The sequence below is a fragment of the Stegastes partitus genome, unplaced genomic scaffold, assembly GCF_000690725.1.
Source record: "Stegastes partitus isolate 25-593 unplaced genomic scaffold, Stegastes_partitus-1.0.2 Scaffold226, whole genome shotgun sequence".
In the NCBI taxonomy this organism is placed as follows: domain Eukaryota; kingdom Metazoa; phylum Chordata; class Actinopteri; family Pomacentridae; genus Stegastes; species Stegastes partitus.
In genome coordinates this window covers 281,270-308,320 of record NW_007577957.1, presented here as the reverse complement: position 1 = coordinate 308,320, position 27,051 = coordinate 281,270, and the positions used below count along the sequence as shown (strand labels likewise).

The following is a 27,051-nucleotide window of genomic DNA, read 5'->3' as shown; positions in this document are numbered from 1 at the left end:
AGAGAGAGAGAGAGAGAGAGAGAGAGAGAGAGAAAGAGAGAGGGAGAGAGAGAGAGAGAGAGAGAGACTGAGGCGGTAGAGGTGCAAACCTGATTGGTGGAGGCAGTTGCGAAGGGAACGCTTGTGGCAGATGTGGTGGCTGCAGACACAGTGGCTGGAGTACCACCGTGCATCATGGGAACTTTTTTGGAGGGAAAATCATGTAAGCAAAAATACACAGAGGAGCAGTGGAGCCACATACACACCAGGCAAATGAGGGAAGGAGAAGGAGAGAGAGGGAGTCAGAGAGGAATTCCAGTTAACTGGTTCCCTTTCGTCCGTCTGCCAACGCTGATAACGATCTCGTGTTTTGAGAACTGGATGTGACGCAGCGAGGCCATGGCACAATCGACTTACTTCCACATTCGTGTGTTTTTCTAAAAGTTGAACGGCCAGTGCTGCTGCGCTTTTGTCGGTTAAACACCAGATGAGAGCCGACTTTAAAAGGTTTTACAAAAAGGGACTCACATAAGAACAGAGTGGCAGAGGAGATAAAGGGGAACATTATAATTGAACTCCCTCCTTTTTTGTTTTTTTGTTTGTTTTCAAAAGGTTTCAATAGGTGTCAGGTTAGATCAGCCAAAAGCCAAGTTTAGAACGAGCACGAGAACGAGAGTGGTCAAGCAATATACAGTAGGTGTACACAGAGAGATTAGCAAAATATGGATCTGACACTATGAACAACAACAGCTGTCATACATGTAAAAAAAAACAACATTTAAATGCCACAGTATTTGTTCTTGCGTATGTGAACTCTTGGTTACATTTTAAATCACAAAAGGCATCTTTTGTGATGGCCAAACTTAAAACAATGTCTCTCAGGTCACTGATTTTTAAGTTACCCATTAAAACAACACAGTAAAATTCAGCGTATAGCTTGATGACCTGCGACTCACAGACATGAAGTTACAAGTAACTGAAGAAGGAAAGCTGGAACCTACCAACGCTGGCTGCAGGTGTCATGCACAATATTGAGCCTGCCCATCATGCAGTGCAACAGGAAGTGGATTGGATAGGGAAGAGAAATCAAAACAGCCCATCACAAGGTTCGTTAGAGTGAAGGGAGAGATAACGTGGGAAAAAAGGTTAATATCTCTTGGACACAGACATCAGTGATTGGAAAAGGCGAAGTGGTGAACTCATCATAAGGCATAACTGTTAATCAAATGATGGTCTACATCTAAACTTTTGTCTTAAGTGTGATGCATATGAATGTGTAATACACCAAGAGTGACAGCAGGGTTACGACTGCAACTATCGAGTATTAAACATTACATACACTGTAGACAGAAGTGAGAGGAACAGAAGATGTGTGCAGAAGCCGGACTCTACAGCCGGCTGCTTGTTGCCAAGCTGAGATACATTAACCACCCCATCCAGCCCCATTCATCCCGGCCAAAGCCAAAGCCCCAGTGATCGAAATATGAGTGATCACACCGTGAACAGTTTAATCTAACAAACTAGAGTCTTATCACTTTCTGGTGTTAACAAGTCATGCCTATGTCCCTCGGCCTGCATCTACTCGGAGTTGCAGATCGCTGTTTGGTTCTATATTAAGGCAATTAGTATGCAGCTAGACTTTCTGACCCATTCTTAATACCTAGTGGCCATGCAACGCCATACAAAGCATAAAGCACAACTTTGAAGCATTTCTAGTTTATAAAGTACACTGAAATAGACACGTGCAATTCTTGTTGGCCTAAAATGAAATCTAGAGTTATTGCTTGGTATCGTTGTAATGTTCCTCCGTTTGAGGAGAAATTCATGTTCATAAACAGTCCACAACCAAACTGCTCTGTACTGCAATCTACCACTCTGCCCAACCCCAGCCAAGCAGGAGCCAGGTTAGACTGATCCAGGCATCCTCTGGGTGGTAAGAGCACTCGTGGCGATTGCTTTGGGAGCCATACCTGATGGGAGGAAAGCAGCCTGCTGCTGAAACTGCATGCTGGCCAGGGCCTGTTGGTACTGGAGCATGCCGGTGTTAAACACGGCAGAGGCCCCGTTGGCCTTCTCCAGGGCTGCCCGCTTTGGCAGGGGAGCCATGACACTAGGGGCGATGCCCTGCCCATCCAGATGGAGGGAGGTCAGTGAGAAAGAAAATAAAAGGCAGAGATAGAAAAAGAAAGAGAGACAGAGAGACAGAGAGAGAGAGAGAGGTGCGTGGAACAGAGAAAGAAAGGGTGTGTGGAAAGAAGCAAAAACGGGAAAGGAAACAAAAAAAGGTACATACGTTAGAGGACATCAGAGGAACAGCGTCACAACATCCTTGTGTGTACAACAATATCAATATCATCATATCATCAGTAGCAAGCAAGCAGCAGTCTGACACAAGTACTACACAAGCAGGAGCATGGTGCCTACTGGAGCTACTAGCTAACAAGCATTCATATATTCATTATATTGGATTATTAACTTTTGTACTCCTAGGGCTGACTGAATGCAACATAAGCAAGCATTAACTATTGAAACAATAAGGCTGCTAACAAGAGGTGGAACAGGTAGGAAGCACAGAGAAAGGGAGGCTGCACTGCTAGCTCCATGATAAAACTGTGTAAGCCATGTTTAAGTGATGGTTCACTCTCAGACAAGTGTCAAAAATGGTCTAAAGCCAAGGGACCGCAGTCAGAAGCTGATTTTCAACATTTACACCAGAAACACTTTGTATGTGGATTTTTATCTTGGCATGAGGCCATTCTTGAGGTCTGAATATCTGTGAGAAGATTTGATGATGGAGTGAACTATCATTTGAACTGTCATAATCTGTTATGGTGGGATCACTCCTGTATGGTTTTAAAGACTTTTCCTCTTAGCCCCACCCTTATCCATCTGACATGCACTAGCGACACAGACATGCACACATTTGATTGAGCTGCTTCACAACACTAACCACTGACTTGGACGTAAGACTGAAGCCATGCCACCATTGTAGAAGCGCTACTTCCCTAGCCCTCGCTGACTTTTGTTAAATAGGCTACAGGTGATGAATTGATTGTGGCTCCTTGTCACAAATTCCACATTTGAATTTGTGCTTGAGGTGATTTTTTATTAGCAAAAAGCTGCCTGGCGTCGGACGCGACTTAAACCCCCCGAAAAAAAAGCCACAATCATTTTATCACGGGCAATAATGACAGATCAACAGGAGGAAAAAACAGACATTGCACTGAGACAACGACAACAAAAATAGCTAGGTATCTTTGGTTAAAACACTGCACTACAACAAAGCCACATGCCAAGCTAAAAGGTGAAAGGTCATAGTACCAGGTCAAAGGTTGCGTCGAGGGGTCGCTTCAGTGATTTGACAGCCGACTGAGTCTTAATTAGCAGGCAGCGAGCACATGATGGCAATGGGCCAATGGGGTTCAAGCGCATTAACATAAACCAGCAAGCAGAGGTGCATCATGGGGGCAGCAGTGCAGTTTGGGTATAGGTGAGAAAAAACAAAAACAAATAAAAAAACAAATCATTGGAATGCAATATACAAGGGGATAACAGGACTAAGGCATGCACAGTGTGGACACTAGCTCTACTGCTCAACAGTTAAATGATCATCAATAATAAATGATAGCTACCGATCTACATTAGTCATTGTCACACAAAGATGGATGAATATAGCCATGAGAAAAATATTCAACCTTTACGTCAAAGTGAGTCTCAGTAATTGGATAAAAAAAAAAAAATTACATGGAAGCACAATTCACAGGTTTTCCGTTTCACTGTGCACATCATAGTCAGGTTCACATTGCAATGATTCACCCCAAGCTCTTTTGTTTGGCTACGTCAATAAGAGCATGTAGAAAACACTTTGATCAATAGACAAGTGTGGCTGTGCTATCATTCACAGGTGCTGTTGCTATAAGACAGGAGCTGAAAGCACAATGAATCCTTTTTAATAATGTCAAGAGGAAGAGAAGTTATAGATAGGAAGCAACAGAAACAATGGAGTCACAAATAGGGCCAGGCCACCAGAGACAGAAATAGAGAGGAACTGGACTCTCTGCTTGTGGTCTGGGATGAGACGAACAAGGAACAAGACAGCGTCGTGTTGTCACATTAGGAAGAAAAGGGCTCCACGTGAGGATAATAATGGTCATATTGTTTTATTGTCTGATCCTTCTTCATATCATCCAGTACTGAGCAGATGTTTTTTTACCCAAACCAACATGCAGCCCTTTATAGGTTGACCTGGCAAAAGCAGAACTGAAAATGCTTCATAATACCAACCAGGAAGGTGAGACAAGTTTAAACATGAATGTGAGTATGAGACAGAGAACATAGAATTTATAGTAGCTAGCGCTAATGTCAACTTTCCAAATGGTTCCTCAGCTTTGTTGTTGTGGTGTGTGTGCGTGAATGAGCGTGATCACAACTTGTACAGACTGCTCACCATGGCCGCGGCGGCTGTGGCCTGGTTCACCTGGTGCTGGGCAGCCTTAATTTTGGCCTGCAGATGCGCTGGTGGGTGGAAGTACTTGCACTTTTCCCGGGAGCACCGACCCTTGATGTAGTCCATGCATACGGTGACCGTGTTGTCGTTGGTGTCGATCATAGTGCTGTCTGCGGGGTGAGCGAAGCGACAGTCGTTCTCCCCCCGAGAGCAGTTGCCCCTCTGATACTCCCGGCACACCTGGAAACAGAGAGGAGAGCGACGATGAGGACCTAATTCGGCGAACCTCAGAGTTACATGTATAAAACACTGCCTGCTTTGTGAATTTGTGGCTTATATATCGAGTATGACTCATCAAGCTTTTCCTGTGTCATTATAATGGAAGCGTATTGACTGAAATCCATTAAACTGAAAAATTTATGAGGCACGTGGCCTAATAAATACGCAGCATGCTTTAAAAGACGATATTCCTCTTTCTGTGCAAAGCATTTTAGTTTGTGAAGCCTTCTTCTATGCAATGTCCCTTCACATCTATACAGATCTATATAGTCCAGTTCCTGTAACTTCTAAATAAACATATAATCTTTAAAAAATTCTTCTGCATAAACAACTGTGTGTGTTTAGTCTCAGCCACGTTTAAAGTCTACTTGTGAGACACCAGAGGGCAGCACCTTCTTCTAAATTACAGATATGCTGCCGGTCTGCTTCAGTCCTCTGAGTGTGACAGTAATGTATGGTTGAACCAGATACATGTGCACTCCATAAAGACAATCAAATCTGCAGTTATGCTTCATGCTTTACTTGTACTTATGTGATTTAGAGGAAACCCATCCTAGACTTTTTTACTGACCATATTTCTGGGTCTGCTGTGTGGCTTTGTATAGTTTGTGGACCAACATAAAAAAAAGGATAAATGCTAACGAGATATTGCAGGTACAGAAACAACAAGGTATAATTTTGGTGGCGGTTCCTACATTTCAACACCGGTTACAGTTCAGAGATTTTCTTGACTCATAAGGACGTGTTCTATGCTGTTGTTATACTATCACTATGACTGTCGATGTTTTCTCTGCCTAAATAAACATTTAAAACTTTCAGACTCAGTTCTGGTACTTGACTGGTGACATGTTGTGATGTGTGTTGTGCACAAACACAAACTGTACTGGAACAAGACGCAGTGCATAACAGAAATAGAGTACATCAAAAACGTCAACAACTCTTAATTACACAACAGGTCTGAGACTATGCTTGATGTCATAAACTGATGAAATTCTACTTTGCATAATTGCTCTTGCCATGAATATTACAGTTTCAGAAGCTGTTTATGCAGGTCCAGTAAGGGTGCCATTACTCTTATGCTTGTTAAGCTACTTGTTAACAGCACTTGTCTGTTTACAGGCTCATTATCATCATGGTCGGCCGCACTCCGACGAACAAAGAGACACATCATGAAGAAGAGCTTATTACAGTTTGGAGCTTTTTGGGAGGAGTGGGTAGATTCCATTCTCCATAAATCATTCTCGCCACAAAACAAAATGTTGAGAAAATCAGGTTGTATCTGTCAGTCTGTCTGTTACCTCAAGTCTGTCTGTTCTCAGCAGTTTCTGGGCTGCAGCAGCAGCGGCGTTGGGGACTTGGCTGACGGCGGGGCTGGAGGCCATGAGGACAGGGGTGCTGGGCAGGATCTCCGGAGGCATCAGGCCTGGTGACACAGGGCTTAAGTAGGGATTAAAGGCTGCTGCTGCAGCTGCTGCTGCTGCGCTGGCGTTGGTGGTCAGTCCTGGTGTCACCGAGAACATGGGCTGGAGCAAAACAAAATAAAGGGAGGGAAATTAAAAACACTGTGGAAAAAAATGTATGCAGAAACTGTGAGCTTTCCATACAGAAAAAGAGAGGGACCGACGGAAAGGGGATTGAAAAAACTGGAAAAACCTCGCAGACAGTAAAGGAGCTGGTTATGTGTGAGCTTTTACATATATGCGACCTCACCGTGGGCAGTAGCTGTGGTGTGTTCATACGTGTGTGTCCTCTCACCATAGGTGGTAGCTGTGTGCCGGGCATCATGGCATTTGCAAGCTGCATCTGCTGGGCCAGCATGGCCATATTCTTCTGCTGGATCAGATTGTTCCTGCCATTGATCTCCAGCTGGGTCTTTAGATGTGGTGGAGGATGCAGGTACTTGCAGTTCTCCCTGGAGCAGCGGCCCTGAGGCAATGCGGAGAGAAGTGACAGCGTTCAACTCCAGAGTCAGACGGACATAGGTCAGGAAAGAAGGTATTCATACAGTTCATCTAAGTGTGTGCTAAAGTAAAGTACAGTTCTGGTGGGAGTATCTTGGGTACCAACTTCATTGATTTTGTGATTTGGGTCAAGTTGAGGTTTATGGTTGTATTGATTGTAATGCTACTATATCATCACTGTGACACTTCAGCTCAACTGCTACACAAAATGGCAAAATATGCCCCAACAAAATTTATTTCAGACATTCATGTTTGCCTAAAGATGATCTAAGATGATCCTCTGGCTCTTCTAGCACCATCACCATCATTCAGTTTCTCCAAAGTTTTTATTTTTATGACCAAACAACTGCAAAACTAATGGCATTCTCATCAATCTTAGTTTCACTTTGTGTTTTCTGCTAATGCTAGAACGCTAGTATTCCAAAATAAGACAGTGAACACGGTAAACACATCTGCTAAACATCCGCATGCCTGCATCATCCTTGTGGACGCATTGGGTATTAGCATTGAGTTCAAACCTTTTAACAGATCAGTGTCCCATGTGAATATGGAAAAAGACAAGCGTGTTCCTCAACTTTTATTACACGCAACATTATAATATCAAACTATCCATGTGGAATGGACGGCGTGTGTCCTACAAGACAACCATTATATTCCCAGTGAAAGCTTGCTACCTTGTTTATAGCTGGCTCAATGTCAGACACTCAAATTCACATTAGGTCTGGGCTGAGTCTGTCACTAATTGTTAACAGCTTGCTATTTCTGTCGGTCCCAGCTGGGACATGTGTGTATGTGTGCACTAGCCTCAGGAGGTCATGGCTGATACCGTGGTGCTTCTCTCCAGACATCCAGCTAAGCTACACGTCCGAGCTGACGCTAAAAATACTGTCCACTCATATGATCTGTCTATATTGTATCAGCAGTCATCTGGAGGTCACGCTTCAAAGCATCTGAATAATTATCTAAGACAGGGATCCCTTTCTGCTGCTTGTTGCGAGCCTCCAATTATACCTTGACTCTGGAGAGGAGTAGTCGAGGAAGAGGTCCCGGCACGCACATGCGCGCGCATTCTCACGCAGGTCAGAATGCGAACGCGTTAACGCATGCACGTCGAGGTCGTGCTCATGTAACAGGTGGCGGATGCATGTCACGCAAACATATGAGTGCACACACACACACCGACGCAGTCCACCGTTTAGGAAAGACGTGTATTTACTTTCAGCTCTGTGGCGCAGCTGATCTCACCGTGGCAGCCTGTACTTTCCCCTCGCTGACAGAGCTGACCCCACCGGGATTCATCTCTATACTCTCCGCCATGACTTCATTCCACCCCTCCATCTCCTTCACTTTCACTGACACTGGAGCAGCAGACAGGTGCGAAGGAAAGAGGGTGAAATAAGGATGAGGGAGGGGAGGGGGGGCTCTTAAATGGCAATGGAGGGGGCCTTTTTAAGATATTTTGTTTTGTCCACTTGTCTGAAGTTGCAATCTCAAGTTCTCATTACATTAAAATATTTAGAGATTGTGTTGCAAATAGCGACACAGAATGCACGGACTAAAGTTAGAGCCATGTCCCCATTATTCCCTATAATCTCTTCTACTGGCCTAAATAACAGATGGATATCATTGAAATCTTTGATTAACTAATAGAAGACATTACTGTGCATTTCCGGATATCTGTTTGTCTTTACGATTCTAGTAAAGAGCGTTTACGGGTTGAGATTTTCAATTTTCAATTTTCTAAGTGTGCCGAAAATGTTGGGCTAAAATCGATAACAGGGCACATAAAGTGAAGCGCAGGGCTTTTTGCTAAAAAACAAAAACACACACACAGAAAGGTACAGCCACCAAAACGGCACGCCTGGATCAATAACCACTCACAGTGTATGTGATAAACCTTCAGCGAATACAAGTCATGCAATAAATAAAATAGGTACAGGGGAACTGTAAGGTAGCAAAACTCAGTTGAAACTTTTCCTCATTATGCACTCACTTTTCCTTCCTGTTTATTGTTTATGTTCTGCATAAAGCGTCTTTATCTTCCTTGAAACGCACTCTATATTAACATTATATAACAATACACAAGGCAGGCCAGATTGCACATTGACCAGGTGCATCCAAGGTGAATTGGCACTAAGAAGAATTCTAACACTGACGACGCTGAGATGTGTGTGCGGGGAGAAGCTTGCCTTTGAAAAAAAAGAGGAGTTGAAAGCAGATTTCTCATAGCACTCATCCAGAGAGTGACAACAACATCCAGCGAGGGGAGGGAGTGTGTGTGTGTGTGTGTGTTACGTGAGTATATATGGGAGGGGGGGCTGGTTGTTAAGACATAAAAGATCGTGTTGCATTCACCCCGCATGACCCCATCTGTCGACTGCTGGATTTGCCAATGCAGCTATGTGTATGTATGCATGTGTTAAAAAGGGGAGAGTCATGTCTGAAAAAAGAAACATGCAGCTTTGAGTTTAGCCAACTCAAATTGCTCCTAGCTGAATCATCCAGAGAAATCGCCATCAACCAATGCTGGCAGCCATTTTGAATTAAAAAAAAAAAAAAAAAATCAGTTCCCAGAAGAGGAAACATCAGGCAGCACGAGGGGAGTGAGACAGAGTTCTGGTGACTCTTTAGCGAGAGCCGGGCTGCGTCAGGGAAATTTTAGAAGTTGCAGGAGAACTGATCGGCGGGAGGTCGAGAGAAAAGGAACGGAGATGCAGACGGGGAGGAGAGGAAGACGTCGGGCCTCGCATCGTGTTTGTGTCTGATATTGTGACATCAGCGGCCTTGAGGAGCAGCTACAGATGGTGTCCACGGCAACAGAGCAGCCTGCTCTGATACACAGTCATTCCTGGAATCGGCCCGATGGCTGGCAGAGCAGCTACGCAAAAGCCACAGCAACAACTAGTTGCAGAGGACTACACTACCACAATCTGCCCCGTGTTCTGGCTTTTATTTTTTGTCAATATCATGAGGAGGAAAAAAAAAAAGCAAAGTCTCGCTGGAGATGAATGATATCATCTTTAACATTTCTTATCGCTGACCTGCTCTTCTGACTTCACTAAGGGATTTCAAACTGAATAGGGAATTACATTACTGACATGCTTTAAAGGTAACAATGCAGATAAAATATGTGAAGTGCTACAGAGGCTGAATAAAAGCTAAAATCTTTTTTTTTTTTTTTGTCAGAACATAGTGACAAAACACCCGACGATGACGAGAACGTGATGAGCGAACAAAGCGTTTTGTCACTGCTCTGTGCTTATGCCAGCAATGATGGCAACAACCAAGTGAGCAGCTTCAGAATGATTCATCCACACCATTAGCTGATTCCCCAGAGCCAGTGTAGGTTGATAAGCAGAAGGCAGCTAAACATTTGTCTTCATCATCTAAAGTGTGTTCCAGGAATGTTTCTTCCACTTCGGCGGATAAAGAAGTGTTTTTCTGAGGAGTAATCTCAAACATTACAGCAAATGCTCACTCAGACACAATAAACCTCGACTTTACGTCTCGTCAAGGACCACAATTCTCAAAATATTAAAAGATATTTTATATTAAATTACACCTATTAAACTGTTAGCTGACTCATACTAATATCTACGAACACAAGTTTAAACAACATAATTGTGAATGATGGAGCACAATAATAACTTAATCTAATAATATACTAATTTAATAATAATTGTTTTAAAGACAGTTAGGGATTATACAAAGCCCAGTTTCTTTTAAAATACAATAAAACATTACGTTGTTATACTGGCAGAGTTTTGTCAACAGGCTCCCGCTGCTCCACTGAACTTTCTCTGCCTTCCTTAAGTTCAGTCCAGGCCATGTTTTATATTAGTAGTGGGAGTCTGTGTTTCTGTGTCCTGGTGAGATCAGACTTGCCAAACTCCAGGCCCAAACTGGGAACAATAATCCTGGTGGCTACTGGGCAGGCTGTTTGATGATAAGTTGTAATAACATGTCCCACCCTGATCGCTCTCTCTTCTAACTCTCCGTCTCTCACCCGTAGACACACACCCTGCTTTTGTGACTGTGTGGGATTTAAACAAACAATGAAGCAATGTGTAAAGAATGCTGGGTGGGGCCGCATCCCATCCTTTTGAGGAGGAGAGATGAAGCATGCAGCAAGACGCTCCAGTGCGCATGTGCACGTGGGACAGAAAGGGAGAGTGAAAGAGCGGAAAGGTGAGGGGGGAAAAGTGGCTTCTCCCTGAGGGCCGTAGTAAAATATATCCAATAAACCTGCGGTTCACGGCGCTTCTGACTTGTAACGCTTCAATGCTGTTTGGCTGTTCGGGGGCCAAAAAAACACTGGTGACCTGTTGCTACGTCATGAACTGTCCAGACCTCTTTGATTGCCTGGGAAAAGTCAGTTACAGTTCGCAGAGTCAAAACTACAGATGGTGAAGCAGCTCTTACTTTTATTGCTTTTATTGCTTTACTTTACTTATCTGGAACAAGCTCCAAGAAAATTAGATGTCAGTTCTAATTTAAGTTTTTTTTGTTTTGTTTTCCCTCTGCCTTAATATTACAGCCGGGACTGTTCATTGATATCCTGCACTGTGAAATTTATTATCGTGTTTATGTATTTTATGCAATTTTGCTTAATCTTAATGGTGTTTCTGTATCTGTTCATGTTGTTCTAAATTATATGTTTTATTGTTTTATGTAAAGAATGCCCTGAATTCAAACAAAAAGTTATAATTTTCCTACTTCCCATAAGCCAACAAGTTAGGACCAATTCACACAGGCTGATTATTACCTTTATTTTAATTATTTCAAGTGGTCAGAAAAGGTCAAATTGTAGCTTTTCACAAAAAAAAAAACAAAAAAAACAAACCCACACACACACTGTGCAGCAATCAGTCATTAGCTCTATTGTGTGACCCTTTAGGAAGTCCTGCTCCCCCAGATTTGGAACCACTGCAAAAGGATTTCCTATGTTGCAAACCTTGACACAAAATTAGAAACCTGAAAAACACATTTTAACCAGTTACTGCAGGCTTGCATCACTGATTCGAAGCATGGCCGTGAATTCATTTATATCTTGCATATTATTTTTGCACTGCGCTACATATCATCAACATCTTTCCAGTCACAGCTACACTTTATCCAAACCTATTCCCTTCGTATCTTTGATGCCCCAGTGTTGTGGTGTGATGTTATGGTGTGAGATTCAGTTGTGTTGGATTGTGGTGTGAAGCTACACTGTTCTCTGCCCTGCGTTCCAATGACTTCTGTCTAAACATACACAGAGATGAAAGCCCTTTCTCCTCACACACGCTGTGAAAGAAGCTTTGTTCTGCTGGAGAGCAACGGAGACTCAAAGGACTGAGCCCAGTGGTTGGTCTCTTTGTCTACTGTGCGCTCAGATATGGCCGAAAATATAAAATATATCGACTCAGTCAGTGTGCTTATGCGCAGATCATTTTTACATGCGTTGTAAACGGGACTTTCCTGATAGTCTGTAAAATAGCATGCAAATGCATAGAAACACAGCCAGCCACAAAATATTCAGATGTGCTATTCTCATCCGGACTTGAGTACATTTGCAAGCATTAAGCTACCAAAACGTAAACAGCAATTCACAATCAATACCCATTTAGAGCAGAGTACAATTGATTTCCCTTTTTAGCCAATTAATTCAGCATTAAATCAGCAGTAACAGTTTTGAAGAGGGTGAAGAAGACATCGGAGTCTGTGATGCAGGACTGCTTCTTTGCTGGGGCTTGCTTTTCTACATCAGATCATAACACACACTCATACTCTGGTGATCATGTCTCTATCTCTCTGCTGGGACTCAATGTACACAGTGACCCACGTTGTACATCTCTGTGGTCAGGGAGTTGATGTGACCAGAGAGGCTTGCGGAGATATGGAGAAGGGAGGGAGTGCTAATCTACGATAATAGTTACAATCTGCCCCCGGTGACGCATTACCACCCTCACCAAACAACGACACAGAGAAAGGGATTATATGCTAGAGCAGAGCTACAACGGGGACCACACAGAGTGCGATAAGGTTAGCCAGATAAATGTTTGTGGGAGATATCTGAGAGGAAAAACTTCTGTGGATTTTTTCAAGGCTTTAGGAAATAATACTGTGCAAACTGCAGATGGTGTTCTAATGCAAGCGCACATATGCATTAGACACAGCAGCGTCCACACAAACCCAACTATTCATATAGCAAAAACAGAGAGACGCACACAGAGCAATGAGTTATTCACACTTGAGAGGGTGTTGGTTCTCAGAAATGCCTCAGGTCAGATGTCACGTACACAGGAGCCCTGTATCCAAACTTAGACCTCTCTGTTTTTTTCCTGACATGCCCCCCCTCCTCTCCTCTCTATCTCCTGCTATCTCTTTTTCCACAAACATACTTTCATGTGATTTTATTTACTGTGGTCCTCGTTCACTTCTGTGCTGCCTCTCCTCCTGTGAGCGCTAACAAGGTTAGTTTCTTACTTTTCATTATCAGTAATAACGGAGCAATCACGCAGGTATTGATTTGAGCAGCGGCACTTTATGAAAGCCATCCAGTGCTCACAGCGTGAGTACGAGAGGCAGCCTGGGAATGTTCATTTAATCATCTCTGAGCTCCGCTTCCCAGTGGGAGTGAGAAAGAAGAGTCACTTTCACAGAAATCGTAAGGCAGTAGTGTCAATAATGAAACTGTTGTCTCTGAACTGACTGAGGTGTGCTCCTTCCTCAGTATCCTCAAAATCTGTAGGCCTTGTGGGTGAGGATCAAAACCTTCAATTTTTATTTGATCTTAATCTTAATTATTTAAAAAACTTGAAAGCAAAGTAATCTAGTAAGATGCTAATCATTAGATAGTTCTAGCTCTTTTTTGAATAAACATTTCTCATTAAAAACATCCACATTAACAGCAGAGGCATTTACTATTCCCCGTCATGGCCTATATATTATATATACACACACATGTGCTTTATGATCCCAAAAACAGTCCTCAGATAAGAATAAAGGGGTGAACAGAAGGATAAAGTGATCCTGGAAGGTAGAGGCAAAAATTCCACTCGGAAAAAGTACATGCGCAATATATGCCTCCGCGTCTTTTCATCTCTTTTATGCCGACTACATCATTGTTCTACCACTTCACGGTGGCAGCATTGCAATGCATCTTAAAACTTCAAAAGGTGGAGAAAAAAAAGAAAGTTGGAAGCACATCCCTCGTCCTTTTCTCTTTTATATACCTTTCTTTGATCCCTGCTCTCTTTTTTTTTCTCTTACTAACCCTCATCAGTACCACCAGCGTCTGCACGAGGCTCATTTTCCTCCTCGGTTCAGTAACACCTGGATTACAGAAAGACACAGCAAAGGTCCGCTCCACCAGTAGCCATGTAATATCCACAGGGTAGATAATTAATTAAGTTTGCAGCACTAACAAATTTAATCTGCTATGCATTATGCTAATCTGATCTCACAGACTGTAATCCTATCCACGCCTCTAATCCCACTGTCAACTGGCCTAATCCTGTTTCTGTGTGCGATTATCTCCTTCGGGTTTGGCACCAGCACAAGCGGGATGCTTTCGCTCTCGTTCTCTCTGTCGGCAGTTTAAGAAGTGCTTTAACCTCGTATTCTTTCATCGCACACTTCCTGAAAAATCCTTGCTTCTCTATTCGGGCAATGGCCTACTGTCGTCACAGCTTCTACTAAATACATTGTATATGGATAGCTTCCACAACCAAGACGTCATTTTTAGCTGATCATGCCGTCACTGAACTGAAGGAAAAACATAAAAACAAAGTCAGTATGAAGAAGGAAATGTCATGCATGTCTGATGCTTTAAAAATACTCATCATTACATAAACTAAGTCACTGTGGTGCTGCAAGAAACGCGAATGCAACTAATGCTAGTGCTAATATGATAAATACTATATTATGATATTACGTCATATACATACATGTTACTGCATGTATTATATTAGTGGCAGATAGGGATGAACAGTATAAGACAGTGTAAACAGAGACTCCATCAGTCAGTGTGCATCATCCAAAACTAATCAGGGCTAACGCTAATTGGACATCAGGTTGTGCCACTGTTTCAGGTCAAAAGACAAGAACACATGATGGATCCCGACCAGCCAAGATGGAGACAAAGTTAATTTGTGACGATGCTGCCGATGAGTTTACTGCTGACGTGCTTCCCTTTCCACAGTTTCGGCGTTAAGCGGTTATGTTCGGATTACGATTCACCAAATAAATAAAGCTCGTTTTCCCTGTTCAACAAATGACAAGAACGAACACTGAAACAGAGACGGGGAGAAAGCAACTGAGAACGATGTCATGGGACTGACAGGCCCAGACACTGTGATTCTGAGAAGGAATGCAACAAGGCGCACACACACACACAGACTAAACACACACACACACAGAGTGATCGAGTGAGAGAAAAACACATGGACGGCGATCAAATCGATGATTTTTTTTTTCTTCTTCTTCTTCTTCTTTTTTGCCTCTCATTCGCCAGGAAACTCATCCCTTAGCTCCTGGCATCAACTCAATGTTTTGGCAACAACAGAGAGAAAAGGAGCAGTGCAAGCTTGACTGAAGGACCTAACAGCTGGCGAGAAGGAGTGGCAGACTGAAAAGGTGTTAAGAGAGTTGAGTCTAAGTGAGTAGCTGTGCCCTCAAGCTCCTCTGTCACCTGTCTAATGGGAGGATAATGGCTGAGCCGACTGAATGGGTATCTGAGTGTTCGCATGTGAGGTGAGACGAAATGAGAAAGACGATAAGAAGAGGGAAAACAGAAAGTTAGAGATCTAAAGAAGAAAAGCCACATCAGCTATGAAGCTAAAAGCACACTGAGCTTTTTCTTTCCTTTACATTTCTACTAAATCAAACCCAGCTTTGTGCACTATTAACCGTCAGCATTCTTCTGTAATAAGCAACCCATGCATTCATACTCACTGTCTCCTTATAGAGCAGCTTTTAATACTAGTCTCTCATACTGGATTAAGATTGCTTACTCAAGCGCAAAGGATTCAATGAATACCAGTGCATGCATGTAATTCAGGCAGTGTTTTTGTCGCTGTAGTTACACACAGACTGTGAAGGTTACTTAGAAAATGCATCAACAAAATTTCGCTGACTTCTTGATTTCCAAAGTATCAGCTCAGCAAGTGTTTAAACTGCACAAACGATGAGGTCATACCTTATACTAAAATCAAAAGGGGTATATCACAAAGTTTGGAAAAGTCCACAATGCATTCTGTGGCAGCTCTTGTGTTTAAACTGTGCAAAATATCAGAACCAAAAGACTGGAGGTTTTTTTTTATGGCGGCACTATTTAATAAATGTGTCAACTTTACTGAATTATGTTTTTCTGCACGTCAGTAAAACGTCCTGAAGACGAGTTTCCGGTCAGAAATTGCAATGTAAAAAAAAAAAGCTGCAATAATTACAGCTAATTCCTTCCTACAGTATGAAACACAGAAATCTTTACGTTCCTTGTTTAAAATCACTTACACACGAGTAGCTTCTTTAATAAGTGTTTATAATTGGACCCGTTCTCATCAATGAACACTTGCATCCAGTCAGCTCCTCCAGATAAATCCATTAATACAAATCAAACAACACCAACAATACCTTTTTAGAAATTCGCCTGTATATAGATGCACGCTGTATGACTTTTAGATTACTCAACGCCGCAATCCCGGCTTTGATCTGTCAATATTTGCTAATTGGCAAAGCAAACAAACCCTCAGGCCATGTGAGGCTTTCTGGTATGTCTGTCTGTTACAGCGAGAGACAGAAACGGCGGCCAGAGAAGTAATCATTGTATCACTGGTGTTATAAATGGGCCCAGTGTGACGGAGGGACAGGGACGGCTGACACTGAGAAGAAAAGACTGTTGTCGCTGATCTTCCGTCACATAAGCTCACGGACAAGATGCATAGCCGCGCCGATGTGACAAGGATGCACACGCCATGAAACGGGGCTTGCCGAAGAATGGCTCTGTGTGGTTTAGGCCTGGATTAGTGCGGTCCAAACACAAATCCCTCCAGCATGAGAGTGAGAATGACGTAAGAATAGACCCATCAACACCAGGAGAGAGAGAGACCTATAAGAAGCTACTTACTAAAATAAAAAACCCCCATCGTGGGTCTCAGCTCTTATCTGGTGCAACCTGCTAACTTTAATCAGCTCCAGAGGGGAAGGAGCGCTGCCAAACAGGCGACGGCGCTGTGATATGAACGCCGTCCTTCTTGTAAAAGCTGCCTCTTACGGACGACTGAATCTAACCCTTAAATGAATTTACAGAGGGGAAATATTCATTGTGGATGCACCCGCAGATATCCCATTAAAAATCCAATTAGGATGAAGATTCTATGCATCAGCCACAGAGGAGAGGAGCCCAAAGGATCCCGCAAAAAAAAAAAAAAAATCCAGTGAATTATAGCATTGCTACAGTATGCTGGCTGGAGATTAGCGCAGTGCTATTGAAAACAAACCGTGTTGATCACAGTTACGATGAAACCTTCATCCTGAGAACGCGTTTGTGTTGGTCAGACTCTGACCTTATCACGGGAGCCATATTGTACTGTTTCCTTCTCCTCTTAGTGTTTCGTTTGGGCTTGTAGTTTTCGGAGGGACGTCAGCGAACGCAAGCGATGTATGAGCAGCTTTGAATTCCTTATCGGCGGCTGTTACATGAACGCTGCGTTTGGATTGTGTCTGAAAGTGACACGTATCTACTTTGACAACAACAAGGAGGAAGTTTGATCTGTTTGTGTCAAACACGGAAGACAACTGAGTGCAGCATATCTTTCCCTGTCAGATTTATTCACAATTAGCATCCGGAGGAAAAAGAACGTTTTAAAAGAAGCCCAAAATACACGTAATAGCAGCATAAAAACTTTAAAAATAAGTGATTAACTATGATTTAATAGAAACCCCGCACAGTTAAATTAATCGCTTAACACTTAAACTAAACACAAACCAAACTGCGCTGCTGTTCTGGTTCGTAACGCTTCATCTCCTTCCAAGGAAACGACAACTGCAGCTTGCACGTGGCCATGTGCGGTGTGCCTGTCAATTTAATGTGCAGTACGTGACAGCGGAGTCAAATACACATTAGCCTCCTGAACTTATAACTGAATGCTTACACAAAAAAAAAGTTTACAGGCCAGAGATGGGCTGGATAATTTCTTTCAAATAATAAAAACACTGTCGGCTAGCAACACGGTTAATATTTACCCCACGTGTCCGTCTGGCCAACCACAACTTAGTTTATATGTGTGCGGTAGAATGTGTGTGTGTGTTTAACTGTTGCATCTAACCGCTGAATATACACATGCTGTCAAAACATGGGTCGACAAAATGGGAGGAAAGACAGACAGAGAGACGCAGACACACACCGAGCGAGAAAGATAGACTCAGTGAGATACAGTCCAGACTGTTAAGTATTCGGACAGTCACACTTTTTTTTTTGTTCTTCAGGCTCTGTGCTTCATCACATTTTGAAATATAGCAATGAATACTGTATTCAAGCAAAAAAAACAAAAAAAAAGAAACAGTCTCAGCTTGTATTTAGGTATGTTTAGAAAGAACTGTGTGGGAGGTATAGCTGGAAGTTTAGGGGATTGTAAAGTAATTGCACGGATATGCATGGAGTTTAAAAAAAAACAATTTTTTTGTGGAAAATCCCTCGTAGACGAGTCTTAAAGCCAGAGATATCGGCATACGTTTTGTGTCTTCCCTGATACTGATCTCCCAGGCCTTCACCTCTTAACTCTGATCTTCCACGACTTAAATACACATTCGATTGGATTGAGATCAAGCGATGTCGGCGCTTTATGTCATTAACTATTCCTTTTTCTTTCGACACCTTCCCCTTTTCATCTTTTTTGATAGATAGTTCACACACCTTTGCTGCAAAAAAAAAAATTCATTTTTGCAACCTGAATTTTCTGCTTTTGAGGCTTTGGGGTTTGCGAGGCCATAAAGTCTTCGCTTTTGCGCTGGCGAGGAAACATGTACGCCTACATCCTGGAGAATGTTCTGGACTTGCTTTGCAGTCATAAAGTTTTTTTTTTTTTTTTTTTTAACCATGCAAATGATATTTCGGTCATCTGCAAGACTTTGGTCAACCAGCATTTTATAGTTTTCCTGTGTGCTGTGCCTTTTTAGAACATGACCAACGGTTGACTTTGGCATATGGACAGATTTTTGCTTTTCTGAGCTTCGTTGTTAATTTCTTCAAATGAATGGTCACCTCTTTACCCCTTATCTTGCCATATAAATCCACCTCAATCACATAGTTCCTTATATAATGATGCAAACTTACTCAAATAAAAGACGAAGCGCAGAGCCGGAAATACAAAAAAAGTATTGCTGTCCAAATACTGTACAGACCGTGTATAGGAGGTATTTAGCCGTCCTCTGCTCTGCCAGTGTAGTAGCACAAAGGAACCAGCTGCAACAGCACCACCATACAGATATAACACATGTCTGCCTTCACATTTGGCCTCTTTTTTTTCTTTTTTTTCTCAGACCTCAGATGTGATGACAGTGGGTGTGTCAGCTTGGCAGGTAGACAAAGCACAAAGTCTATGTTGAGTGAAAGTGTGTGTCTTCAAACTGTTGGTAGACAATTACCACTCCTTTTTTTTTATGGCATGGATGGCAATATTGGGATTAGACAAAGACCTCAGTGGACTAGAGAGTTCCCACAACGCTATAGTTGATGTCTCTCCACCCCCCTTCACTCACGCCTGTCCTGGGATGGGTGGGGCCTGAAGTAAATGAGGCAAAAACCAGACGGAGCGGGAAAGCGAGTAAAAGGAGGTGCCATGAGAATGAAAACAAGTAACAACAAGTTCATTTACCGCAGAGACCAACCCACACTACTTCACACCCATTTCGGGATAACCTAATGAAGCAGGTATTAGCTCACTTGCCTCTGCAACCTCCGCTACGGTTATGCTCCCATAATATTGGGAAAGCTTCAGCTACTGAAGTTTAAAAGTAGGGCTACTATACTCTGCTTTCTTGCCATGCCATGCTTAAGCTCGTCTCTTTGTATTTTCCAGAGCAGTTTAAAGGATCGCACTTTCCCCCCACGTCTCATCAGATAATCTGTTGCCTTTATCAGTCTGAGCTCCGAACGTGTCATTTATACAGATCCCAAATCAGCGTGTTATACCTAACCGACCTGCTCGGTAGTTAATCATTAACAGACAAAGTTACAAAGCTGACTTTAAATCAGGGACTCCAAGCTACCATTATCCTTCTCCAAATATTTACCTTACTTCAACATAGCTGAGCTGTCTGCCCCGCACCAACCAGATAGACGGGCAACAGAAAGGGCTGCACTCTGGGTCTAAGGCCAAGTCTAAGGCCGACGGACACCCACACATGCCTGCGTATTGTGTGTCCGCCAACACTTTGGCACACATCGCAACTTAGTTTTTAGTTCTGTGGCCTAGATAAATATTTGCCTCTGATTGATTGTCTTGCTCGAGGGTATATCATCCACGTCTGATTAACGTGCCACGAACATGTTCCCATGAAAAATTGCAATTTAACTCCTTTGTTGCTATTTCTGGTACACATTTATTCCCTGCTCTAATTCGCTATGCATGGACTCGTGGTTTAGTGCAGGACACAGGGTTTTTTTCTCTCTCTCTGCGTATGTGTGTGTGGTTGTATCTGCGTGTGCATGTGTGTGTGTGCAACATGTATAAAAAGGAGGCCAAAAAGTGAGAGAGAGTGGCTGTTGGGGAAATGACTGGGTTTGGGTGTGACCTGCACAGCTATGCACTGGTGATCATGTGAGACCTGTTCTAATTATACACTGCTCAAGAAGAAGGTTGATCCTCTCTCATGGGCAGAAAGCGTGTGCACATGTGTCCAAGAGGGTGTATTAGTGTGTGTGTGTGTGTGTGTGTGGGGTGGCAAGACTAGTAATGGGGAGCGACGTGGCTTCATGTAACACAACTCATCTGAGAATTTGCCCTATTTCAAACCTTCAATCTGTGTTAAATCGAAGTAGGACAACGGATTTTGCAGCCAATGTCTTTGTGGGTCAATATGACAGGAAAACTTGAACAATGTGTTGAATGTCTTTAGACCCGGACATTTGTGGAGGTCTTTTTGTAGCTTTTTTTTTTTTTCTGTGAGTGTTTACAATCAAATAGAAAATGGACAGCCTTTGCTTCTGGTTTCCTCTATCCTTATGTGCTCTCCCTCTCTCCCTCTCTCTCTCTCTCTGTCTTATGCTTTCTCCTGCTGTTTCCACTGTGGGTTTTAGAGACCTGCTCTGTTTTTCATTACCGCTGGAAAAAATGGGGCAAGTGGTTAAAAAAAGTATCACCCATCTCCATTAATACACAAGTCCTAGTGGAAAATGAGTCCAAACTACTAAAATAGGCCCCGTGGGTCCTTCGAAAAGCCGTCATATATCCGCCAGCTACTCTTTTCTAGTGGTGACCTATACCTCGGTGTGAATGACAATTTAAACACATGTTCACGTATCTAGATCCTTGGGGCTGTAGATAAAAGCTCCACTGCTCTGTCAGAGGCTATCGACACATTGTCGCCGGATTGAACGGGGGTTGCCCGTGGCATCCAGATATTCAGGCGAACACTGTGTCATGGTTTTACATGTGGCTACACTGCTGCAGAAGGATTCTAGTTCTTACAGCTTTGGAATGAATTTTGTAGTAGTGGCGACTATTTCTATTGGTAATTAAACAATTTTAGTCCCACAGTTAATTCCTGAGGTCTGGAAACAGCAATGTCACTCCAGGAAAATCCAACTGTGTAAAGTAAAAAAAAAAATTAAATATTCTCAAGTACTGTACTTTAGCTACTTGTAACTGGGTATTTTCATTTTATGTTACTTTCAACTTTGATTCAACTATATCTCAGAGAGAACTATTGCACGTCTTACCTCCCTATGTTTATCTGACAGCTGTATTCACTATTTGCTTAGCAGGATATGAGGAAATTAAAATCCTATTATGACATAATGAATGCTATAAAATGTAATGGATTGTTTAGAGTAAATGAATCCACCTGTCTTTATCTAATTGAGTTAAGTCCAGTCAGTTTTAATATTTAAATGCTGCTTGCATGCTAATGCAGTAGTAACAACAGTATAGTAGCATAACATATAAAAATAGAACCTTAACGGAGCCCAGTTTGGTGTGTAATAAATACTTTTGTACTTCAAGCACATTTAGCTGTTAATAAACATACTTTTACTTGAATAAGGTTTAGAGTGTAGATCTTAAACTTACAACTAAGTAACTGTAAATCGTGGTATAGTTATTTTTAACAACAACGTCATGAGGTGAAATAAATTGGCAGTTTGGTGGTGGAAGTGTTTGCTAAATCCTGTGTGATACAGGAAGTGCTCACATTACTTTCTCCATTGCTCAAAGATCCTTCAGTTAAACTGGAAGATATCAAAAAATTAAGGTTTTGATGGTGGCAAATGGGACTGATAGGAATGAATCAGAATAGGTCTCAAGAGATGCACAAGAATTATTAGTTAATTCAGTTTGTTATTCTGACACTGCGCATATGCACAGGCGTTAGCGCATTGTGAGGAAACTTGGGAAGAGTTCAGCCTGGGCCTGACAATGTTCCTCTGTGCACATCTGGTTATAAACACTGAGCTCTGAGTCGACTTACACGCGCTGTCCTCATCCTAACCCTGCCCTGCTCGCACACAGTCAGTGACCACGAGTCACCAGCGTCTGCAGGGACAGGATACAAACAGAAGTAAAAACACACACAGCTAAACCTTTGTGTGTTTCTGTATGTGTCAATGCTGGAAACTCTGGGTTGAGAGGCCGCCCATCTCTAGAGATCCTGTGCTCCGATAAAAAGAGCGATTGTGAAAGAAAGAATACGAACGCGAGAGAAAGAAACAGAGGTGTTTGCTTTCCTGGCGTTGCTGAAAAATGGAAAAGTACTGCATACAGTGCCCTAAATCTGCCCCCAGCTCTGCTCTAAAACACAGACACACATATAAAGACAAACACACACACACACACACAACCCCCCTATAGCTGCCCTTAGGCCTCTGCACAGGAAGTGGTTTGAGGGAGTGAGAGCTACATGATGACACTATCACCTCGCTCCTTTCAAGCTGTTGAGACGTGTTGCACTCAGGGCATCCATATGAGTTTGTACATGTGACAGCCTATTCATCTGTGTTTTTCTATTCACAAGCTCGGCCGCGTTATCACCTCCAGATCGACCGTGCCGCTGTGGCAAATTCATGCAACTGTGTTTTTTTATGCAGTGTAATCCGTCGGAAATCCAGCTAACTCTTTAAAAAAAATTCCTGTTTCTAATAAGTAAACACTAATCAAAACAGTTCCTAGAAAAATTCCACAGCGCTGTGTTAAAAATGCTTGATTGCTGCTTCTTGAAACTAAAAAACTGCAACTCCCCCCCCTTCCCTCTTCTGCATTCTTGATCACATGTTCCAGTCACCTGACCAGAAATAGGTGGGACTAAGGAGAGCACATGCTGCGGCCAGATGGTGCACTCTAGCATGCTATTTCCAGTTTGCAACTCCATATATTCCCTCAAACTGCCTGTCAGGCCGAATGTGCTCAGCCTCTTATCTGTGGCCGACCTCCCTGTTCGAGACGTGGCCCCCATTCTTCCCGCTCACCAGTTCTCCTTCCTTACCTTGAGCGAGTCGAAGCAAGCGATGACCCGTCCGTTGTCCACCTGGCAGCTCTTGGCCGGATGAGCGAACTTGCACTCCTGGTCGGACCGCGAGCACGTGCCCCTCTGGAACTCCCTACATACTTCCAGTGTCAGCCACTTTGTGTCGCGGATGTGTGCTATGTTCATCGCCATGGCAACACGCTGGCAAAAAAAAGTATTCCGAGCAGAGATGTGTTCAGTAAAGTACCTCTAGTGTTTTAATCCACGATTTTAAGGTCTCTCTTTTTTGTGTGTGTGTGTGTGTGGTTTTCTTTGTTGTTACTGATACTTGTCCGTGAAGTTGAAATGGAACATTCGAGAAAAAAAAAGAAAAGTTCCTATTGATTGAGAGGGCTCCTTTTCCCAAGTGAAATGTTGCAGGACGACGTTTTTGCTGAGGATGTTAATGTGTCATTTTCCTGAACAAACAACAGCTGACAGAGTGATTATATCCAGGAGACTACGAAGCTTAATAATTAAGTTGCCTCTCTTGGCTTGACTTTTCCTCTCTCACTGTTTATTGCTTTCTGAACGGTCTCGTCTACAGCATCCCCAAGCAAAAGGTGGCAAACGGACACGCAGGCCAAACTGAGAGCCCTCTGGTTCGGTGCGGTGAAGCAGGCAACAAAGGTGACAGTCTGGGTGTAGCCTGCTACAGGAAGGTTAAGGACACTGAGGACTGAGTGGAGGCTTAGAGGGTCGAAGGCGAAGGTGAAAGGCAAGGTGGGTGAGATGCTGTGTGAGCCTGGTGGTGAGCTGGGCTGCTGTGGTAAGGCTGGTCAGCTGGTGGAGTGCGGCAGGCAGCGGGGGCCGTCTGGTGAGAAGAGCTGAGGCTGGAGCCCGGCCGAGTGGCGGAGTGAATGGTGATGGAAGTGGATGGACAAGTGGGTCGGAGCGTAGGCTGCGAGGAGGGTGTGGTTGCTGTCCTTGTACTCGTGTTACCGTGGCAGCAAGCGAGCGAGGCAGGGGGGAGGGTGGAGCTTCAGCTGTAGAAGCAGGTCAAAGCTGCAGCAGACATCAGGGAAGGCACTTCCTCTGGAGGGAGAGACAGAAGGGGAAAGAAAGATTAGTCCCATGATAGACATTCAAAATAAACACTCAAGTTTATTTCCCCCCCTCGTGTGTCTATCAGAGGCGCTTCTGACCTGCAGCATTTTTCAAAAATCATGCCACTGCTAAGCTATGCAGCTGTGGGAATGAAGAATGTGTAAAAATGTCAGAAATGCAGGGGTGTCAGCTAAGACAAATAAAACTTTCACCCGCCCTGTGCTCTAAACACACATAGTGCACGCGCACGCGCATCGCGCCACACACAAACACGCACGCACGCAGAAATGCACAAAGCAGCCATTCACAACTTTCCACCTCTTCTGGTCGACGCAGGAAAATCAGATCAAATCCTGTATCACTTACAGTCCAGAAAAGCAATGCCGGCCATTACAAATGTGTTTAGAGGTTTAGAAAGAAAGGAAGAGAGTGAAAGCTAGGGGGAAGTTGAGGCAGGGCATGAGGGAGAAGAGGTTAGTCATTTCCTCTCTTGCGAAGCCTTGCGAGAGTGTGGACCAATGAGAACTAGCAGAGTTGCAGCAACATTCTGGGCTGAGCGCCAGGTGAGAGCAGGGGGAGGAGCAAACAGGAGGCTGACCTGCCCGCTGCTGGGGAAAGACAGGCTCGACTAATCACTCTTCTCACTATTGCTATGACTACCTGTTTTCTCATAAACAGAAGATAGGTTTATCTGTCAAACAACTATTCATGAGTAGATAATATCATTCTCAGCGAACCCTGAATTAGAAATACCGCCAACATCCCAGCCGCACTGCAACGATCTCACACGGAGACACACAGAACTAACCTGCTGTGATAATATCACGTTTGTTATTTCACTTTCATAATTCCCCGTTTATCCCACGTAAAAAGAGACCAGGCTTGCTTTTGTGCTCAGATGTAGTAATGTTGCCAGTGGTTTCTATTTTTGGTGAATCCATTGTGCGGGGTTTGCTGGGGGAATTTGCATGATTGGGCTCCCAGGGGCCCATTCTGCTCTTATCGCAGAGGCAGCGTCAGTCACCCCACCCTATGTACAGAAATCGCTTTTCCCAGAAAAGCATGTGCACCTTCAGCAATGCTACGAGCCCCTGCTAACTTCACAACACTGCAACACGCTATATCAGAGCCCTGCAGCAGCGCAGCCTCGGTCATGATGACCCAGCAACATGGATGTACAGTGTGTTCGCCGAGAAAGACGGAGTGAGGAAGGAAACTGCTTAGTTTCACCTTGGATGACCCCTGCGATAGCAAAAGTAGCATTACTGCTAGAAATGACCTTTGGAGCGTAATCGCAACACAAAATGCTACAAACACTCGAACTCCATGATACACATGCGCAGGAGCACATACAAACACAGCGAATTATCTTATCACACGGAGCAGAGGGGAGATAAAAATGACTGAACTTTTCAATAAACAGAAATACTATATATTGCCTCACTGCTCCACATTTTCAAATGGCGGATTATAACATTTTGTTTAATGCTGCTGTTTTATTCAGAAACGGTATTTGTCATTTTAATCGCTCTTTCACGCCAAAAAACATGTTTGACTCGGAGTGACTGGATTAAATGTCCTCTTTTGGAATGAAAACAGTCCAACATACACTGCTGTGCTGTTTTTTTGTTTATATTGTATGGCTGAGGGCATGTTTCTGTTCCCATGAACTCTATTTACATGAAGTCATTCATCTTTACTGCTGTAAAAATGCCAAGTCTAATCTTTATGTGTAATCTTGACTGCCCTAGGACCTGTGGTTTTAATATCATACAATGTTGATGTTACATGTTTTTATTGCTGCATCTCGGTCCAACAGTGCTTATGGCAACACACTTTTATTGCACAAACACACTTTGTAGAGTTCAGGTGATCGTCTCCGAACCGAAGCCAGGGCTGGACACTCCTAATGACTTGGAATAGAGACATCTATTTTTAAGCTTTTCCTAACTGAAGGCAGCAGGAAACTGTCTTCAATCAAACGAACTAGTGTGATGACTTGATGCATGAAAAGCTGACGCCCCCTGAGTTCTGTCTGGCTGCCTAATCTGTTTCTATGGTTTCTATTAGAGCCAGACGAGCACATATCACAGAGAGAAACAGTGTAGTATGGTGTAAGATGTGCCAGAGTAATAATGAGTGCTCGTTATGATCCATCATGTCTGGACATGGGCATCCTTCCTCTATTGATTTACTCATCTCTATGGTCTTTCTTGTTGGCATGCCACTCCCTCTATCAAACTCCACTTTAGCTGTCAGTTCTCTGTGTTTTATAGGCATCCATTTCAAATAACTTACTGCTTAACAGTATCTTCTTCTCTGCTTTTACCACTGAATTTATACTGTTTTAAAAACCTGTCTTCCTCTACCTCAACTATATCCATGTCTCTGCCTTTTTGGCCTCAGTGTGACTGTCTGGCCTACGTCCTCTTCCAGCATCCTCAGCAGCACTCCCTCAGACTCCAAGGTCTCGCACGCTGGTGCAAGGTCAACCACAATGGCGGAAAGGAAGATGGCGAGAGAGAGAGAGAGAGAGAGAGAGAGAGCAAGCGAAAGAGGCCGTGTGCTTTCTATCACCCTTTAGGACACGTGGTAGAAACATTATGGGGCTGCGAGAAGAGGAAGTATGTCTTCAAT

General features: G+C 43.3%; 1 protein-coding gene across 13 annotated transcripts in view; it reads right to left on the bottom strand.

Annotated features, from left to right (window-relative positions):
• mbnl1 (muscleblind-like splicing regulator 1) overlaps nucleotides 1-27,051 on the bottom strand; it is a 43,429-nt gene that overhangs the window by 4,988 nt on the left and 11,390 nt on the right. For 6 of the 13 annotated variants that reach the window (XM_008281193.1, XM_008281192.1, XM_008281190.1 and 3 more), the window contains exons 2-9: nucleotides 23,347-24,402; nucleotides 6,461-6,631; nucleotides 6,004-6,228; nucleotides 4,427-4,666; nucleotides 3,301-3,354; nucleotides 1,950-2,103; nucleotides 981-1,016; nucleotides 90-181 (exon numbers count right to left, since the gene is read on the bottom strand). In XM_008281193.1, coding sequence (XP_008279415.1) covers nucleotides 90-181; nucleotides 981-1,016; nucleotides 1,950-2,103; nucleotides 3,301-3,354; nucleotides 4,427-4,666; nucleotides 6,004-6,228; nucleotides 6,461-6,631; nucleotides 23,347-23,520 — 1,146 coding nt within the window. In that variant the 5' untranslated portion in view covers nucleotides 23,521-24,402. Of the gene's footprint in view, nucleotides 1-89; nucleotides 182-980; nucleotides 1,017-1,949; nucleotides 2,104-3,300; nucleotides 3,355-4,426; nucleotides 4,667-6,003; nucleotides 6,229-6,460; nucleotides 6,632-23,346; nucleotides 24,403-24,732; nucleotides 24,755-27,051 lie in introns of those variants that run through there. The other 7 variants (XM_008281196.1, XM_008281199.1, XM_008281198.1 and 4 more) reach the window with 4 other exon arrangements.